Here is a 20,089-nt window from a genome sequence, read left to right as displayed (position 1 = left end):
GCTGGGGGTTAAAGGTCTATTTGGGGGGCAGCTGGATGGCTCAGTTGGTTGAGCATCGGTCTTCAGCTCAGGTCATGATCTCACCATTCATGAGTTCAAACCCCATGCTGGACTCTATGCTGACAGTTCAGAGCCCAGAGCCTGCTTCAGATTCTGTGTCTCCCTCTCTCTCTACCTCTACCCTGCTCTCACTCTGTCTCTCTCTCTCAAAAATAAATAAACATTAAAAAAAAAAAAAGTTCTATCTGGGAATGTTCCAGAATGGAAACCTGGGAATTACCTGATAGCCCTGTACATTCACATCCCCATCACTGTGATCTCAAGAAACAAAATAGAAACAGTAGAAACCAGCAGGGTTTGGGGATTTTTTTTAAAAGGATCTACATGGGGGGTGGGGGAGGGTAGTTATTGAGCAAATACTCATATGATACTTATATAGTCACTATTCTAAGTGCTTTAAAACTATTAATTCACTTAGTTATATATACAGCTCTTTTGCCTGGTGTCAGGCTGATTGTACTTTGGGGTGTTTTTCTGGCAGAGCCACAGGGTAGCACCCGCTGAACGTCCTGGGAGGGGCCATAGCTCATCTCAGTGACGTTCACTGGGGACAAGCAGGCCCCTGATGGCAAGAGGAACTTGGAAGTGAGCCTTACAGTAGAGGAGTGATTCTTAACTCTCTCTCGGCCATGTCCTCCATGTTTGCACTTGGAGGGGATACAGACATTCTTGATGCCCACCTAAGCCAGGAAACATGGCCTCTGCCCTATAAGAGGCAACCAAGAACCAAACAGGATGGAAATCCCCCTCCTTCCAGATGATTGAGTTATGTGTCACTTTTCTGTGTTTATTTCTTTTTTGTTGTTGTTATCCATGAGCCATCAGGAACAGTCTTGTGGTTAAACTGTTAAAGGGGGTAATTTTTTAAGAACAAAATCATGCCTCATATACAGTTACAAAATGAACGTGAATTAAAGAATTTATTTAGCCTCTTAATTAAATGAAAGAACCAAGCAGATATTATAATTGGTTCAGGGGAAAAGCCAACACACATATTTATGTGGAGTAAAGCAATTTTGAAACCAGTGTGCAAATAGTCATAAACCACAGGAGGTGAGGCTGTTCCTCTGCTGGACAGAATCTATTCACACGTCTATAGACTAGAATTATTTTGCACTGCTCTCAGCTCGTGCAATCCATAGAGTTGTGAAGTTGCTCCCATAGACTCAGAATCAGATAGCCTGGTAACGTGTGCTCTAGAAAATGTAGTTTTCCACTGTATCACAAATCTTTCCCTATAACAGCTGGGCTTCGAGTCAGACATTACGCGATCAAATGCCACTCAGTAGCTGTATGATTTTGGACCCATCTTACCTCAATCTCCTTATCTGTGAAATGGGATTAATAATAAAACCTACCTCATAGCAGCATTAAAGAATTAAATGAGATAATCCATGTGAAGCCAGTTGCAGCTTGCTGAATAGATAATAAGTACTCAATAAATGTTAGCTGCCTTTTTATACATGTTTGTGTATATGCGTATATAAGGTTGATGACATTTTATTTTTACATGCATTCTTATATGTGTGTGTATGTGTGTTGTTTTAATTAAAAACATAACACGGATGTGTGGTCTCTTGTAGTTATCATAGTGGTAGAGAGATTCCATTCTGGAGAGTTCCATTGCAGCTTTCAGCTGTGAAAGAGTCCCAGGTCCTTAGAAAAGAGCCCCAAACGACTGACGTTGCTAGGAAGGAGGTTTGGTCCCTGGAGGGATGCATTTCCCTCTGTTTACACACTGTTCTACAAGCTCTGCTTTTGTTCCCCCAGCCTAGAGATTTTTATAGATGCATAGTAGGGAATGCAGAACTTTTTCTTGGATTAGTAATGCGTTACCAGGTGCTATAAAAAAAAGTCCTAAAAATATATGGGTCAAATCAGTAGGCGTTATCCTCATTCTAGAACCGTCCAAAATGGGAGTGCCTGGTCATCAGGCAGCTTTCCTGAATTAGGGGTTCAGGAGCCACGCTCTGTCCATCTCATGGCTCCACTAGAGCCGTCCTGATGTTCACCTGCCTCAGGCAAGAATACAAATGGAGATCCTTACTGGGGTTGTCAGATTTAGCAAATAAAAATACAGGATGACAAGATAAGCTTTAACTTTTAATAAACAATGAATACTTCTTTTTAAAATGTTTTTAATGTTTATTTTTGAGAGAGAGAGAGACATACACACACACAGAGTATGAGCAGGGGAGGGATAGAGAGAGAGGGAGACACAGAAGCCAAAGAGGTCTCCAGGCTCTGAGCTGTCAGCACAGAGCCTGATGCAGAGCTCGAACTCACAAATGGTGAGATCATGACCTGAGCTGAAGTCAGACGCTTAACCGACTGAGCCACCCAGGCACCCCAACAATGAATACTTTTTTAACGTAAATATGTCCTCTGCAATATTTGAGACACACACACTAAGAAAATATTCATCATTCAAATTTAACTAGACCTCCTCTACACACCAAATTCTTGGAAGTTAAAGGAGTTTTGAAACAAACTGTTAAAAAATATATATATTCTGTCATCCTACCCTAACAAATACACTTTTATAATGACTTTGAAGGCCTGGTTCCCATTCAGACTTCTCACACTCCTCACGTTTCCATACTACCCTCCTGCCTGCTCTCCTCTCTTTATTTCCAGCTATCTCTCACTTCAAGGGCTTTATATGTACATGTGAGGATACCCTAGTTCAAGTTCCATCCACGCCACTGCTAACAGCCACCTCTTAGACCTAGGGGTGCACCCTCCAGTGGATGGTCCTGCCATAAGGAGCACATCCTGAGTAGAGATCCATACAGGCTGAGGGAGGGAAACTTTAGCAACTTTAGTACCTAGAGAGTGGTTTGGAAGAAGGAGTGTGGGCTCGGGGTGGGCACATCCCTTTGGCCCTGTGGACTCCCCTGTGTCTGAGTCTAGAGCATTGGATTCTACCATCTTCTAGGCCCTCTTTGTTGTCTTTATCCCACCAGCATAAGGACAGAAAGGTGTAGAGGGTACACTCCCATTTTTTAAGAGCCTTGACCTGAAAATGATACACATCACCTCTGCTGACCTTGCTATTGGCTAAAACATAGACACATTATATGGAAATATAAGGAATTATTATCATTACTATTCTACTAGATTGACTAGGATGGCAACAGGCATGACAATGTGATATACTATAAACCTTATGAAAAAAACTAATCATTTTAATTGCTATTATACACAATGGCTCACAAGAACAGTAAGCAAGAATCTTCAAAATGGCACTCTATACTCCCTCTCAGGGAAAAGATTTACAAGGCAGACTGTCTACCCTTGTGTTCCCATCAACACTTAGCAGAATGCCAAGCATATAGTCAGCATTCTATGAATATTTATTGAGGAGCGCATGATTATTTATTATTGGATTGAAATAAAGATTCAATGCTCATCACCTTGGCATAATGGAATGAATTAGGACGAAGCAAAAGAGATACTGTAGTAGAAAGATGCTGACAATAGATTCCTTTGCTAAAAAGAATCCTTTCCAAAGGATGCCCAACGCATACAACCCCAGTGCATTCCCTCCCAGAGGATGGCTCCCCTCCAGAAGACATGAGGAAACCATAATGCCCCACATTTTCACTAAGTGTTGTGCTCAAGCACATTTATTCAATAATTACCTTTTTTATTTTACTCTTTGAAAACTGCTGTTTAAAAATATATCTGAATTGTAGGAATCTGATGTGGGCTTATCTAGGACACTGAGACCTAATCATGAATATCTGAGCTGAAAAGAAGCTCTTAAAAGGTCAGAGCCAAAGGACGTGGGGGCAGCCATCATGCAGGGTGCGTTTGCCTCCACCTGCTGAACTCCATGACTGATGGGTTTGTGTGGATGCCTTCCTGCCACGCTTCCTTCCGGAGCTCCTTGCCATTGCATTCTGTCCTCCTGATATACATGACAACTTCTAGGAAAATGTTTTCCTGGCATCCCTGATGCCCTCTCTAACCCTCTCGCTTACCCTGATGTGTGAATCTACAACCATAATGAATACGAAAACATATTCCAGGGGGCATTGTGGCTCCTCTGCTGGTTCTGGCTCCAGAGCAAGTGTTTGACCTGCAGAATGAAAACTTTACTACTTTACAGTCTTATGTCATTTTTTGTATGGTTTTTCCATGCACTATGGCCATTTTGAAAGTTCAAATCAGTCTTCAGATTCACAGAGGATGGCTGGCCATGTGTGCAAATAATTTTTAAGTGTTTACCGCGGTCAGTTTCAAAAGAGGGGCTCTGAAGACAATGAACAGGGAAGTTGTCAGCTCAAGCATCATCCTCTGTGAAGTCTCCCTGCCCACCCTCTTGTCTCCCCAAGTGGGACTGAAGTTGCCTCCCTGGTGCCCCACTGCCCCTCCATTCACATCTGTCATGGCCGTTAGCAGTTAGCCTGGTCTTTCCTCCTCTAGACTGCAAGATCTCTGAGAAGAAAAATGTGTCTCATGTGTTTTTGTAGCCCTGGTGTATAACCCACATCAAGCAAGTAATAATGTATGTATATCTGTATATGTAAAACATTTCTTTATGTGTTTGTTTATATGTATATGTATTATATATACATATGTTAATATTCTTTTATGTTAACATACATGACATATATGTAATTTCTTGACTGTCACTGTAAGTACTTTTAAATACATTATCTTATTTAACCCTCAAAACAACCTTACAAGGGAGATGCTATTAGAACCCATTTTACAGATAAGGAAGGAAAGACATGGAAAGGTTAAATAAGTTATCCCAGGTCACACAGCCCATAAGTGAGGGATTCATATTTGTTGTTTTTTTTTTTTTTTTAAGAGTGAGAGCAAGCAGGGAAGGGACAGAGGGAGAAAGAGAATCTTAAGCAGCCTCCATGCTCAGTGCAGAGCACAGAGCCCGATGTGGGGCTCAATCCCATGACCTTGAGATCATGATCTGAGCCGAGATCAGGAGTCAGTCGATTAACTGACTGAGCCACCCAGGCGCCCCACGGGGCTCATCTTTGAATTCAGAGTTGACAACATGTGTGTTTTTAACCACTTGGCTACAAGAGCTACCACCACAATTTACTTAGCGTCTGCCTTTTGCACCTGTGTCTCGTACTTCACGGTCACTATTTCATTTATGTCACAAAGGATCACAATGAAGTGTGGCTCTCCCTTTAAAGTTGTAAAAGCTGAGGCCCAGGGAGCTTATGTAACTCACCCAAAGTTGCAAGGTTCATAGGCAGTAAATCCAGTCTTCAACCTGGCATTGCCCCCCACTCCCCCCCCCCCCACACACACCACCAATCGCCTGAGTCCTGGGAGAACTGGGGACGGCCCTGTGTAAATGTGACTAATGAGAAGAAAAGATGACAGTTACGCTGACCTATTTCTGTTTTCAGGTTCAGTCATTTTTAACATCGCTTGATGGAGAGAAGCTGGAACTCTTAAAAAACGACCTAATTTCCATTAAAGACATCTTTGCAGCCAAAGAATTGGAGAATGAAGAGAATCAAGAAGAACAAGGTAAAGGAAAATAACCGGTTAAACAGCAAAACAAAGTGTTGGTATGATCCTTCAGAAACGGCTGTTAATAAACGCAGCCCTTTGAACAGGGAATGATTTAATGCAAGTGCCCCTCCTCCTCGTTTCCAGAACACTCTGTACATCTGCTCTTGTTACAGGAGCTGGTCACATTGATCTGTAGGGCGGGAACTCCTGACTGACGCATCTTCATTTCTCTGGTGGGCAGCACAGTTCCTGACAGATCACGGCGCACAGTAAACGCGAATGGTCACATGGACCAAGAACGCAGTGCCCTGAGCAGGGCCCTGATGACTGGAGTTTATGCTCTGATATCTAATTTCGTATCTGCATGCAGTGGGCAGGGCTTTTCATAGATTTCTTCTTGTATTTTTCTTTTCTTTCTTTCTTTCTTTTTTTTTTTTTTTTTAAGAATTTATTTATTTTGGAGGGGCAGAGAGAGAGAGGGAGAGATGAGCGTAGAGCCCAACGTGGGGCTCAATCTCACAACCCTATCATTACTTGAGCTGAAATCAAGAGTCGGACACTTAACCAGCTGAGCCACCCAGGCACTGCCTGAGAGTAATTTCTTACTGAGGTCATCACCTAGCACTGCAACCACAGTTGTTCAGGTTATGCTAACAGGCAACCATGGCCACACAGGCTGACTTCTCCCGGGACTCTCTCAAGGTCTCATTTGAAACATTTCCGCCATTTACTGGCTGCATGGCCTTGAACAAGTTAGGTAACCTTTCTGAAACTCGTTATCTTCACCTGCTAAATGGAGACAATTATACAGATTCCCAAGGGCTGTTGTAAGGCTCAAGTTAGAGAATATATGTAAAAATATTTATTACAGAGCCTGGCACACAGAACTGCTCAAAAACATTAGCTGGTATTGTTATTTAAAGTGCTAAAACAATGCCGGGACAATAGTAAAGGTACAATCAATTGTAGCTTTTATTTATGATTGTATTTGTTATTACCCACACAGCATAGCGATCATGTGCCTTCATACCCATCAAAGAGCCGGAAGTGTTCTGTGCCCGGGTGTGTTACCTACCTTTAATCAAGGCTCAAGCATGAGAGCCAAGCACTTCAGCCTCGTTGCTCAGGGCAAGATTATTCTAGGCATTTGCAAACCTAGTTAAATACCATCTCCCACTTTAGTCCTTCATAGAGACCTTATGTGCCTTCAGTTTAATGAGGTTTATGCTCATTGCATCAAAATAGAAGACTCAGTTATACAGAACAATAGAAAGAAGTCAATATCAAAGAGACTGTTGGAGAAGAATGTTTTTGAGATTTGTGTGTTTCTACAAAAGTCACAAAGAATGACAGCCTTGTCTTTGCTTTAATAATGAGAAACTAAGACACTAGCTGTCAAAGTTCACGCACATGGTATTATGGGCCCAAGATGAACCAATAGGGATGCCTGTTTTCCAGAGTAACAATCACCAGAAAGATCCACATTATTTCTCTTTGGTTTCATGATGCCTAAGGTAGACCTTGATCCTAATGGGGGAGTCATTGAGAACGACAAAAAGAAGATCCCAGATTTCCCCTAATGTCGGTACTGTTGCCAGTGCAACTTAAAGCAGCCCTGCATCCCCAACTAGGGTAATTTCTTAGAGAGGAACCTTGGTTCAATACTGTTAATACTGTTAATGCTACCATATATGATGTGTTTCAGTCAATACAGAGCTTTAGTAAATTGGGCTTTTTTCATATGACAAAAACAAAAAACAAAAATTGAAGTCCTGGACAGCATGCTTAAGAAATGGTAGACTTTCTCTCCTTAAGTGACAGAACCCTATTACTGCCCATAATATATCCATTTTCCCAAAGGGCATCTCCAGATTATCAAAACACTATTAATTTTAATTAATTTAATAGATAAATGTAAAACATGTAAAGAAAAACTGGGAGAAAAGAGTAGCGGGGTTGCCGTTAAATCAATCCAGTTATGATGGAGCATGACAACTCCATAGAGGTGGACAGATTATCTAAAAGCTGTAAGGAGTTATCTCATCAGTGGGGGTGAGTGGACGAGCCAGGAAGAACACTCTGAGAGAAACCAGAGCATTTGCATCCATTTTTTTTTTTCTTGTAATCATTTACATTCCTAAAGACCCCTTAACATGTAAATAATTTATTTGCAAGTCTTGGAAAATATAACAAATTGTCGTTTTCAGCTAAACTCAACATCAGGCTCCTCTGCCTTTGATAATATTAGCTAATGATTTGCAAGATTGTCTTTCCAGCAGTGTGTAATTTTATCACACTACTATAGGTCTCTAATTTGGTTTACCACTGTCGTGAAGAGGTTCTAAAAGGCCATTTTCTATTTTTACCGCTTCAGTGAAGATCTTGACCACATGCACGAACCAAGAGTTGTAGTAATAGATATTCTTTGTTGCAACAGTATTGATCATCTGTTTTTATCTACTTCTGTTTTTCTCTACTTCCATTTTTTCTCTGTGGCTTTTTTTCCCCTAAGATATCTGCTAAAAGTTATTGGTATCTTTTTCTGTTGTATAGAACAAATGCACATTTACAAGCTGGAGAGGGGTACCTGGGTGGCTCAGTCAGTTAAGCATATGACTCTTGATCTCAGCTCAGGTCTTAATCTCAGTGTCGTGAGTTTAAGCCCCGCACTGGGCTCCATGCTAGGTGTGGAGCCTGCTTCTAAAAAAAAAAAAAAAAATTGGAGCTACACAAAGTATTTGCATCCTAATTTAGCATTGATGACTCCCAAATATTTTTGATCTCCCTATGTTTTTTTTTAATGTTTATTTATTTATTTTGAGAGAGAGAGAGAGAGAGCAGGGGAGGGGCAGAGAGAGAGGGAGAAAGAGAATCCCAAGCAGGCACTGTGCTGTCTGCACAGAGCCCAATGCAGGGCTTGATCCCATGAACCATGGAATCATGACCTGAGCCAAAATCGAGGTTGGATATTCAACCGACTAAGCCACCCAAACACCCCAATCTCCCTATGTTTCTATCTTTGTAGCACGTAACAACATAGTTGATAAAATCTTAGTGTTTACAAATACTTTCACATTTGTTACATTATTTGATCTTTACAACAGTGCTGCAGCAGAGATGGACGGGTTTTTTTATCTAAATTTAGAGGAGGGTATGGAAGCCAAGAAGACCCATGACTAGCCCCAGGCCATATATTCTCTAAATGCAGGAGCTGGGGTAGAACCCATGCCTTCCACAACTAAGTCCAGGGCTCTAACTTCCCTGCATCATTGCCTCACACAGAACAAGAAGTGAGAAGAACCAGGCAGTTTGACAATGAGCCCTTGCTGATGCTGCACAGATGTGTGCCTGCCCCTCTTACTTTGCCTACGTAGGGAGGGTGAGACCAAGACCCCTGCCCAGCAGAGAGAATCTCAGCTTTGTCTCTGTCTCCCTAGCCCTTCATCTCTCCTTTCTTGCAAGTAGCTAATGAGAAGGCATTAGGTTGAAGACTAGGTTCAGGTAATCACCTCCTCCAGGAAGCCTTCTTAATACCCCTCTCAGGGCAAGATTTGGTGCTGTAAAAGCCTTCTCAATCAGTGCGCTTACCTCTTCGGGTTAGAACGATGCTTGTGTCAGCTTCATCCTGAACAAAGACAGCCATCTCTCTCTCTCTCTCTCTCTCTCTCTCTCTCTCTCTCTCTCTCTCTCTCTCTCTCTCTCTCCCGCCAAGGTACACACCTCCCTGCCCCTGCTGCAGCCACCCTGGCCTCCTTGCTGTCCCTGTGCAAGCCGGGCACACTCCTTCTTGGACTTTGTGTTGGTGGTGTCTCTGCCTGGAGATCTCTTCCCGTGCCCCATCTGGTGTTGCTCACCATCTCCTCCTCTGTCATTACTCAAATGGCACCTTCTCAGCTGCCCTCTCACTTCCCGACTGCCAGCCACCCCCATTCCTCTTCCTTGGTTTATACTTCATAAAACTTTCCACCTGACACATATGTTTTACCTCTCTATTTTGTTCATGAATCTGTCTCTCCCCTGAGAATATATGAACTCGGGTGATGATAAACTGATCAAGCCAAATGTTTTAAACAAAGACATACAAGTTACTCCGGCTGTCTTCACAAGCTGCTAATTAGCCATTTTGTCTATAAAACAGCAAAGGGCACATGCACACAAGTATTAGATACAGTTTTTCTCACATGGCTTAGTTCTCCCTGAAGGTAATGCCTTTCCCCACTGACACAAACCAGAGGATTTTCTACTCAGAGGGTTTTGAGATCATGTAATCAGGCCAGATTAATGTTTTTATTCTCCCCCAAACTGGTGGTAAACCCATTGTAGAATCAATTCTTTAGCACTTAGAAAATTTAAATATGGTTTCAATTCATACATATAAATGAGAAAAAGAAGTAAGATTATAACTTGTAAAAAATCGTTTTTATTGGGGCACCTGGGTGGCTCAGTGGGTTAAGCATCTGACTTCAGCTCAGGTCATGACCTTGTGGTTCATAAGCTTGAGCCCCGTGTCGGGCTCTATGCTGGCAGCTCAGAGCCTGGAGCCTGCTTCGGATTCTGTGTTTCCCTCTCTCTCTGCCCCACCCCTGCTCACAATCTGTCTCTGTCTCTCTCAAAAATAAACATTAAAAAAATTTTTTTTAATCTTTTTTATTGGCCCTCAATGACATTAATTTATTTTTATTTGATGGTATATTATACATAACATGATATATGTGATCCATATATTATTCTATATGGTATAGTTTACCACCAAACTGTTTTTTTAATAATACTCAGTTTAGTACCTATTATGTTCCCGGCTACTGTGTTGGATGCTCTGGATTCAGGAATGAGCAAAAACATATACCATGTCTGTCCTTAGGTAGCTCCCATTCTGGAGGGAAGATATACCATTAAGAAGTAGTATAGGACCAACAGGTGTCCTCTGAAACCTTGGGAAATTTCCCGAGAGATACAGTGTAGTTACATCAAGTAGTGTATGACCCACGAGACTAGTTCTGCTTGTTCAGCACTATGACTCTGTGGACAGAAAAGGGTGCCCTGGGTATTATTAGAGTTGCAGTGCTAAGCATAACAATACTCCAGGTCATAAATACAGTGTTGTCCCAGGTCTCTTCCACCATTCGTTTGTTCATTCAGTCATTCTTTCAACAAATAGCTACCGATCACCTATAGCTGTCAACAAGACAGATAGGTCCCTTCCTGCCCTCACGCTGCCTTCAGGTCAGCCTGGGGGCACCCCAGCTACAGCTTTGAGCAACGAGGCTGGGGCAGCCCTCACATGGTGGCAGCCGGCTGTCCGAGCATCGTGGTGCTTGGGAGCGGGCAGCTCATAAGCTGCCCTCTGGCAGCGGGGGAGCAGGCTGCTGCAGCCCTCACTTTCACTTTGACTGCGGGCTGTAAGGTTCAGGGAGCTGCCACATTCTGAAGGAGGAAAAATAAATCACGTTTCTTACTTCTGTCATTTTCTATTTCCAGCCTTAGAAGAAAAGGGAGAAGAATTTGCTAGCATGCTTACAGAGCTTCTCTTTGAATTACATGTTGCAGCCACGCCTGACAAACTCAATAAGGTCAGCACTGTCTAAGTCTCAGTTTTTATTGTTGTTGTTGTTTTTAAAGTTATCGGTTGTAAATTCAAGAGATCCACCTGAAATGGAAAAACCCCAAACCCCAAATGGCACATGGTGATGGGGGAGGAGAGTATGAGGTCACTAATTAAGATTCCAGGAGGCAACATAACGAAATGCGATGGGAGAGAACATGCTAGACTGTGTCAGGAGACCTGCCTTTTAGTTGCAACTTCACCAGTAATGACCCTGTGACCTTGCACAAGTCACTTCTCCTCAAAATAGAATTGTTTATCAGAGCAGTGGGTATCTTCAGCATAGGGGAGGGAAAAGGGGTACAGAATCACCAAGGGGTTTTTCAAACTCCGTCTCCCCTCCCACGCTGCAGTGATGTGCCAGAATCATGCAGACAGAATCCCCTCAGCCGGGTCAGCCACACGCCCCCTCCCGCACAGAATGCTGGTGCCATGTGGAGTCTAAGAACCATCCAGCTTTTTCAGTCTGGGTTCTTCTAATTGTACCACAGCATGTTTTGCAACTTAGTGTAAGGACTTGCCGTGGAGTTTGTTAATGAAGACACTGCGCATTAAGTACTTAAAACTGTGTTATTTTTCCCATTCTCTTTTTTTCCCTTCTCTTTAGCAAGCAGTAGTTGATGTAGGCCCTCACTTAATCAAGGTGGGTGAGGAAAGGGCAGGATGAGGCAGTGAGGGGGAGACATGAGTAATTTCTTTATCTCAGATAGAGGTCACCGATTCTGGCAGGTCAGTGACTTGAACACAGTGGGAAATTGCCTCATTTATCTCTGTGCAGCACCTGCCACTGCTGTGTGTGTGTGTGTGTGTGTGTGTGTGTGTGTGTGTGTGTGTGTGGTGTCTCCAAGGTCCCACTGGCTTGTGGACATAGTCAGCTAAGCTTTAAGATGAGAAGTAAGTTTAACATAAGCTCAGATACAACTTTCACTTAAGCAAACAGCTTTAAACCGTAATGTAAAAACTCGGTGAGTCTGCCCTTTCTAAATTCAGGGAATGACAGATGGGGAAGGGGGGTTGTTCTGCTTGTTCAATTTAGCCATAATTTTTTGGGCTTACAGGTTTCTCAGACTGCGCTCATGTGAGATTAAACTAGTCATGGAGCAGCTCCAGGTCTTTCCAACAGCTCCTCTCCTCCCCCCTTGAGGTCTAATGTCTCCATGACGAGGGAAGAGAGAACAGATCCATCCTTCACCTTCGCTGCATGATACATTACTAGGTTCATGAAACATTAAGGGTTTCATGAGCCCTATCAAATGAGGAAATTTGCTTTAGCAACGACCCTGGCTAAGTCTCTAACCTATATATAAAAAAATACTGTTATTCTTTTATAGTTGGTCATGAAAAGTGAAAAATATACTATCGGTCTTTCAAGGTGACTGTCCTTTTTATTCTTACCCGTGTATCCTTTCACAGTGTGTTTTAAAAAGGTCCTGCAGTGTTCTCGCCATACTTTCTATTCTGCCCCCTTTTCTTACTTTATATTCACCAGAAAGCACCAACAAGGTGCTTTTAAGGGGACTAAGGAATTGCCTCATCACTTTTTGAATGTACAGAGAATCAACCTTGAAGGTTTAGGGCAACTTTACTGTAGTCTGGGGATTGGAATTTCTTCATCTCCCAATTTGCATAATAAACGAATTGCTTTGGTTGGGGGGCCTTTGCAGGCCATGAAGAAGGCTCATGACTGGGTGGGAAAAGATCAAGCTACCATATCAGTAGATATGGCAGAAGAGGCAGAGGAGAGCACCAAAAAGGAAGAAAAGGAAGAGAAACCAGAAAATCCCGAAGAAGACAAAAAGGAAGAGAGAAGAACTAAGACAGTTGAGGTAAATTTATTTGAGATTACCTAAAGAGCAGTAATATTACCTTTATTTCACTAGTAGCCGAATTTCAAGTGAGGAGAAAGCACTTCGTTTTCATTTGTACCCTGTTTCACATTATAGAAATGTGAGTATTAATGGGATAAACACTAAAATTTCTCGATGCCAAGACAATTCGTGACTTAGCATAGATATTGTAGTTTTTCTCCAGAGATTTATAATGATAATTTAAAGGAAAGAAGATCTTCAAGAACATAGTTGATTTATCATTAGGATAAAACTCCATCTTATATGCAAATTTGTAACTATAAAAGGTCTTTATGCCCCATAAACTAATGAGGTAATTGAAGCTTTTTCCAGAAAAAAACTTCATGGCCATGGTTTCTATTCTATAGTTTAATAAATTTATGTGAGCATAATTTATAACCTGTGTTCAAAAATGAGTTTGCAATAACTTCACTTTTACATTGAATTTTCATTTTAGAGGAAGTAGATTTTAAATTCGATCACTATAAAGAAAAATGTCCAGTGAGGTTGACTTATTCAGCCATTCTTCCACAAGCATTTTTGAGCAGCTGCCTGTTGTGTGCCCAGAACTGCTCTAAGAACTAGGGACACAGATGTAAGTGTTGCCGTGTCGCTGGGGACCCAGCAACACCTCCACGTTATGGCAGCCTTTCTACTTAGAAAAGTCTCCAATACACCCATTCACCTTTGGGTAAACTTGTCAGGCCATTTTTTCCCCAAGAAACATATATATATATTTTTTACAAGTTTATATATGTATGTGTGTGTGTGTATATATATGTATATACATATATATATACATATACATATGTATATTATATATACATATATATAATACATTATATATTATACATTATATATATATATATATAAACTTGTCAGGCCATTTTTCCCCAATACAATACATTATATATTATACATTATATATATATATATAAACTTGTCAGGCCATTTTCCCCAAGAGTTTTATATATATATTATATATATATTATATTATATATTATATATATTATATATTATTATATATATTATATATTAATATATAATATATAATATTTTATATATAATATTATATATTATTATATAATGTAATATATATTATTATATAATATATATTTTATATATTATATATATTATATATATGGAAAAAATTATATATATAATTTTTTTTTTCATTATAGGGTTGTTGTTGTTTTAATTAAACTCTACCCCCCATTGTGGGTCTTGAACTCATGACTCAGAGGTCAAGAATCGCATGCTCTACCAACTGAGCCAGCCGGGCCCCCCACATTATAGGATTTTCAACAAAGCTTCTGCTCCATGAATAATTTTCTTACTTGCGTTTATCTGTTTCAGGAAGTATACATGCTGTCCATCGAAAGTCTGGCAGAAGTAACAGCACGTTGCATTGAGCAGCTGCATAAAGTAGCAGAGTTAGTTCTTCATGGGCAGGAAGAGGAAAAACCAGCTCAGGACCAAGCAAGAGTTCTGATAAAGTAAATGTTACTTTTAATTCTTATTTTTCCAATTTTACATGTATGTGCCATTCAGATACACACCCATAGAGGCATACACACACCCTAGGCTACTAAAGATTTAAATTATAAGGCAACTAATTCTATTGTTCCGTGGTCATCTTTCAAAATAGACTCTCTTAAGAATCACAAGATTCTTTGCTGAATCATGTTAACAAGCATAAGAACAATTAAGTAGACATTCTAGGGATTATTTATGAAGAGATTTAAGGAAAGAAACACTAAATCATTCAAGAATAAGTGTTTATTTTAATAGATCAAAGTCTTAAAAGTACAGACCTTTGAGGATAATTGCATTTTTAACGTACCATAAGAATAGAGAAAGGACACCTTGATGCAGCTTCTCAGCTAGCTTCCCAAAGATATTCAAATGCACCCCCATGGTTCCTAGCGACTTATACCAGCTCTGCATATTCTGAATTCTGGCAGTGATGGTTGTTGATGCAAGCCAGTTTCCTGTGGATTGCATGTGTGTGCATATGTGCTATCATATGTTACAGTCTTCCAACAAATAGTAGCTATTATTATTAGTTTATCTAGTGGAATAAAATGTAACCGTATGCACATGAAAATCGTTGGTATGGAGCTGAAAAACAAGCCATCAGCTTTTACCTGCATGTCTATATGCCGTAGTGTGGAAAATTAGCACAGATCCAACACCTTCTCATTACTACACAGACACAGGAGCCGAAATAAGAGCCTCCTAAAAATACACAGGTACACAACACACACATCTCAATACACTCATTCACTTTGCTAGCTAACTAGTCTTTGCTTATTACTGTATTTGGCATTGTAGGTGGGGAGCAAATGTTTAGTCAGAGAACTTTCCAAAAAGTCGACATTAGCATCTTTGTACTAGTAGCATTTTTCCTCACTTGTAAGGAGGTGTCATCTAGTCTAGATTTTCCTATCTAAACATGTGAAAATGAAAGGTGATCTAAGAACCACACAATCCTGCACGTAATAGGCTTAGGAAGAATATGTAGTTACCTCAGTCTATAGAAGGAAGAGGAAAGGGAAAAATAGGAAATGTTTAAAATATTGAGGAAGACATCGAAGTGGTATTTTATATTTGTGGTGTTTGTTTGTAAAGGGAGAGTGTTCACAAGTCCCTAAGTATGTATAGCAGGACCTTATTCTTAGCATCTCTGATTTCCAGTCCAGATTATCCCGACCTTACCAAGCTGTACCAAGCGAAAGGTCGTAAGGCCTCACATGTGTCTGTATAAGTGCCTTTCCACCCACCTGCCCAAGGCCATAGACAAAATGGCTCTGGGCTATCCCCGGACCTTTCTTCTGACCCTTTCTGCAGATAAGTTTTGCATGGATGGATGGAATGGTAGGCAGATAGATATAGCTCAACAAACATAAATACATAGCTTAGAACCCCTATTTATCAAAACCAAGCTCACTGCTCCTGACTTCACTAGATCTTAACATGTAAGAGTCTTAACTTGGAGTTAGTATTTTTCTAATAGCATTTTAACCACTATTCATAAGAGTCGTATATACTAGTTATAGAAGGAAATAGATAATATTCACATTGTTAGGTTAATTGGATTGTTTTTGGTTTTTGTCATCATCTGTGATGTTATGACAAATGTTGCTTTGTTAAATATTTGTGCCCGTCTAGCATTATTTTCCTGAGGTAAAGTCCTAGTAGTCAAATGGCTAGAATAAATTTGGGGTTTTGATAGAAGTCTTTAAAAACAGATTTTATAGGGACGCCTGGGTGGCTCAGTCAGTTAAGCGTCTGACTACGGCTCAAGTCATGATCTCACAGCTTGTGAGTTTGAGCCCCACGTCGGGCTCTGTGCTGACAGCTCAGAGCCTGGAGCCTGCTTCGGATTCTGTGTCTCCCTCTCTCTCTGCCCCTCCCTGCTCATGTACTGTCTCTCTCTCTCTCTCTCTCTCAAAAATAAATAAAAACATTAAAAATTTTTAATAAATAAAAACAGATTTTATAGGATCTTTATTATGAGGTACGTAATAAAAACTTAATCAAGAAATTAAGAGACATCTGAATTTGAATTCCAGCTCTATCACTTATTACTGCATGTCCTAAGCAAGTTACTTAATCTCCTTGGGGCACCTGGCTGGCTCAGTCAGTAGAGCATGCAACTGTTGATCTCCAGGTCATGAGTTCAAGACCCAAGTTGTGTGTGGAGCCTACTTCAAAAAAAAAGTTACTTAACCTTCTTAAGCACCAGTTTCACCATCTATAAAATGGGGATATTAATGTAATCTTTAAGATCACTATGAGGATTAAATATGATTATGCATATAAAAACACTTAATGAATGCTCATTATTATTTCAAAATGACCAAAAAGCTAGAGAAAAGCCACTTGGCAAGAAGCTTATACCCCTAAACCTATGGAGCTCAAGCCTCAAATTCTCCTGCATATGCTTTTGATTCTAAAATGAGGTAGGGTGAGGGTGCCTGAGTGGCTCAGTTGGTTAAGTATCCAACTCTTGATTTCAGCTCAGGTCATGAGCTCAGGGCTGTGAGTTAAAGCTTTGAACTGGGCTCTGCACTGAGCTGTGAAGTCCACTGGGAAGAAGGGAGGGAGGAAGAAGGAAAAGGAGAGACAGAGGAAGGGAGGGAGGAAGAAAGAGATAGGGTGATTATTCATTAATTATGCATGCAGAGAAAAACCAGGATTAGATTAAACTATGATTGTGAACCATGAAAGATTATTGAGGGAAACATTTCTGCAGAGCATCTTCAAACTTGTGTGTGTTCTTTTCAATGAATATGGCATCAGTATCAGTAATTTTCTTGATTTTTAAATTATTTTATCTTATGGAAAATCCCCCCAAACCTCCTATTTTCTTGCAGATTAACTACTGCAATGTGTAAAGAAGTGGCCTCCTTATCAAAGAAGTTTACGAATTCTTTAACCACTGTTGGGGTAAGTTTATCATAGTGATTTTTTTTTCACCTGTTTTGGGAGATGAGCCTATGAGGAGCTGTGAGAAGTGCAGTGCCTTCTTTGTTGGCTCCGTAAAACAGAAGCAGCGCCATGATGTTTACTAAAACCAGGCCAGGAGCACCTTCTGTTAGAACAGGTAACTTAGGGCTCTCATCTGACTGGGTTCTATCCTGATGCTGCCATCTCTGACTTACAAGGTATTAAGTGGGTCTTGAAACATCTCTGGGCCTCATTTCCTCTATTTGTTTAAAAAGAAGTCAAATAGGGGCGCCTGGGTGGCTCGGTTGGTTAAGCGTCCGACTTCGGCTCAGGTCATGATCTCACAGTCCGTGAGTTCGAGCCCCGCGTCAGGCTCTGTGCTGACAGCTCAGAGCCTGGAGCCTGTTTCAGATTCTGTGTCTCCCTCTCTCTCTGCCCCTCCCCTGTTCATGCTCTGCCTCTCTCTGTCTCAAAAATAAATAAACGTTAAAAAAAAATTTAAAAAAAAAGTCAAATAAAGGTTCCTTTCATTGCTTAATACTTGTGATATATAATTCTTTCTATGTATCTATCTATCTATCTATCTATCTATCCTATGAAAATAATTTTGAATACTCACATTCACTATTACCCTCAGAACCTGTTGTTTATGCCACCCACTGTGAGAGGTTTCCTTATTATTACTCTTCAACTTTAACCAAAAGAAAAAAATTCTACCTGTTGGCATAAGTGTTTCTATTCTCAAGGTAACAAGTTTGAAAGGTTTGGCGTTTGGAGGTGTGGCTTCTGGTTATTTTCTTCAGAAGCCAGTCACATTATATAACCCTACCTTAGTGGGATTGGGAAGACAAGTGGTAAATATTCCTTTTTAACCTTTCTCTTTTTTAAAAAATGTTTCTCCTTTTAAAAAAAAAAAACGTTTTTTAATGTTTATTTATTTTTGAGAGGGAGAGAAACAGAACTGAGCAGGGGAGGGGCAGAGAGAGAGGTAGACAGAATCTGAAGCAGGCTCCAGGCGCTGAGCTGTCAGCACAGAGCTTGATGCAGACAGAGCTCCAACTCAGGAACTCATGAACTGTGAGATCATGACCTGAGCTGACATTGGATGCTTAACCTCTGAGCCACCCAGGCATTCCCCTCCTCCACTTTAATCTTTCTACTTTTTCTTTTAAGACCCTGGATTCAAGGGCAGATGATTCTTGCCATGAGAAACAGCAAATTTTATTTCCTTTTTTTTGTTAGGGTGTTTTTTGGTTGCAAATGTGTTAGTTTTCCAGGGTTGCCATAATGGGTACCGTGCAAAGGGGGGGCTTAAACAAGAGAAATTTATTGTCTCACAGTTCTGGAGACCGGAAGTCTAAAACCAAGGTGTCAGCAGGGACATGCCCTCTCAAGAAGCCTCTAGAGGAGAATCCTTCCTTGCCTTTTCCAGCCGCTATAGCCCCAGGCATTCTTTGGCTCATGGCAGTGTAACTATAATCTCTTTCTCTGCCTTCACATCATCCTCTCTCTGTGTATTTCTGTGTCCAGATTTCTCTCTCCTTATAAGGACACCATTCATATTCGATTAGGGTATGACCGGTGGGACCTCATCTTAACTTATTACATCTGCAATGACCCTATCTCCAAGTAAGGTCACATTCTGATGTCTTGGAGGTTGGGATTTCAATATATCTTTCAGGGAGTACATAATTCAATCTATAACAGGAAGTGACAGAAACAAGCTGTACGTAATCTAGACAGAAAAGGGACTTTATTAAAGGCAGTAGAGGAATGTGAGCAGCTGTGGGGATCCAGCACCAGAATATGTATTCCCTCTCTCTCCAAAGCATTGCCATTAATGTGACTCAATTGTAGAATTTCCCAGACCCCATGTCTCTCCATTCAGATTCTGAGTTCCTGGGTGAGACTACTGAAAGGCTCATCAGTGGGTCACATGTCCACTTGGTATCACCCGTAGTGACTGGGGACGGGATCATATCATGCAGACCTACCTGGCTGCTGGGGTGCACTTTCCCCCACCCTGCTACCCACCGAGGCCAAGGTCAGTTCTCAAAAGAAGTGGAAATGATTGCGGACCTGTCAGGAAATGTGTGTTTCCCACACTTCTGTAAGCGACTCGATTAATCAGGGATGAACTACATACCACCTATCCATTCTGTTGTCGAGGAATCTGGTTTGTTTCTCCTATTTTGTAAAACATCAACCCTTATACTTGTATAATTTGGGGGCTTCCACAATAAGAGCTTCTGTATGTAGACAGAGTGAAGAGGGAGACAGAAGTTCATTGATATGATAGGCTTGATGAAATGCACGTGTGTGCTCGGTGTTGTCTGAGTGACAGACACCCAGGGACTTTGGTGTAACTGCCAGATTCACAGAGAGGTGTGAGGTCCTAATCAGGATGACATGGCCTCGGCAACTCAGCTTCCCAAAGCTTCTGACTCTTTCCCCAGCTCACTAGGTGGGAAACTGAGGCCCAAAGGGGTGAGACAGATGGCCAACTGTTTCTCTATGGCTGCCTACTGATGAGGATATATGTGTCTGTACGTGTGTGTGTGTGTGTGTGTGTGTAGTATATTGTATATGATTCACATTAAACATTCACTTGTTTACATTAGTGGGTAAT

General features: G+C 41.0%; 1 protein-coding gene across 5 annotated transcripts in view; it reads left to right on the top strand.

Moving 5' to 3' along the window:
- Nucleotides 1–20,089, top strand: part of FAM114A1 (family with sequence similarity 114 member A1) — a 68,750-nt gene that overhangs the window by 42,295 nt on the left and 6,366 nt on the right. For all 5 annotated transcript variants that reach the window (XM_019414166.2, XM_019414174.2, XM_053901622.1 and 2 more), the window contains 5 exons: nucleotides 5,451–5,574; nucleotides 11,038–11,129; nucleotides 12,826–12,987; nucleotides 14,365–14,504; nucleotides 17,388–17,460. In XM_019414166.2, the coding sequence (XP_019269711.2) occupies nucleotides 5,451–5,574; nucleotides 11,038–11,129; nucleotides 12,826–12,987; nucleotides 14,365–14,504; nucleotides 17,388–17,460 (591 nt within the window). The remainder of the gene's footprint in view (nucleotides 1–5,450; nucleotides 5,575–11,037; nucleotides 11,130–12,825; nucleotides 12,988–14,364; nucleotides 14,505–17,387; nucleotides 17,461–20,089) is intronic.

The sequence above is a fragment of the Panthera pardus genome, unplaced genomic scaffold (assembly GCF_024362965.1).
Source record: "Panthera pardus isolate Hobbes unplaced genomic scaffold, ASM2436296v1 HiC_scaffold_13, whole genome shotgun sequence".
NCBI classification, from domain to species: domain Eukaryota; kingdom Metazoa; phylum Chordata; class Mammalia; order Carnivora; family Felidae; genus Panthera; species Panthera pardus.
The sequence above is the reverse complement of the archived record's forward strand: the minus strand, read 5'-3'. Positions and strand labels throughout refer to the sequence as shown.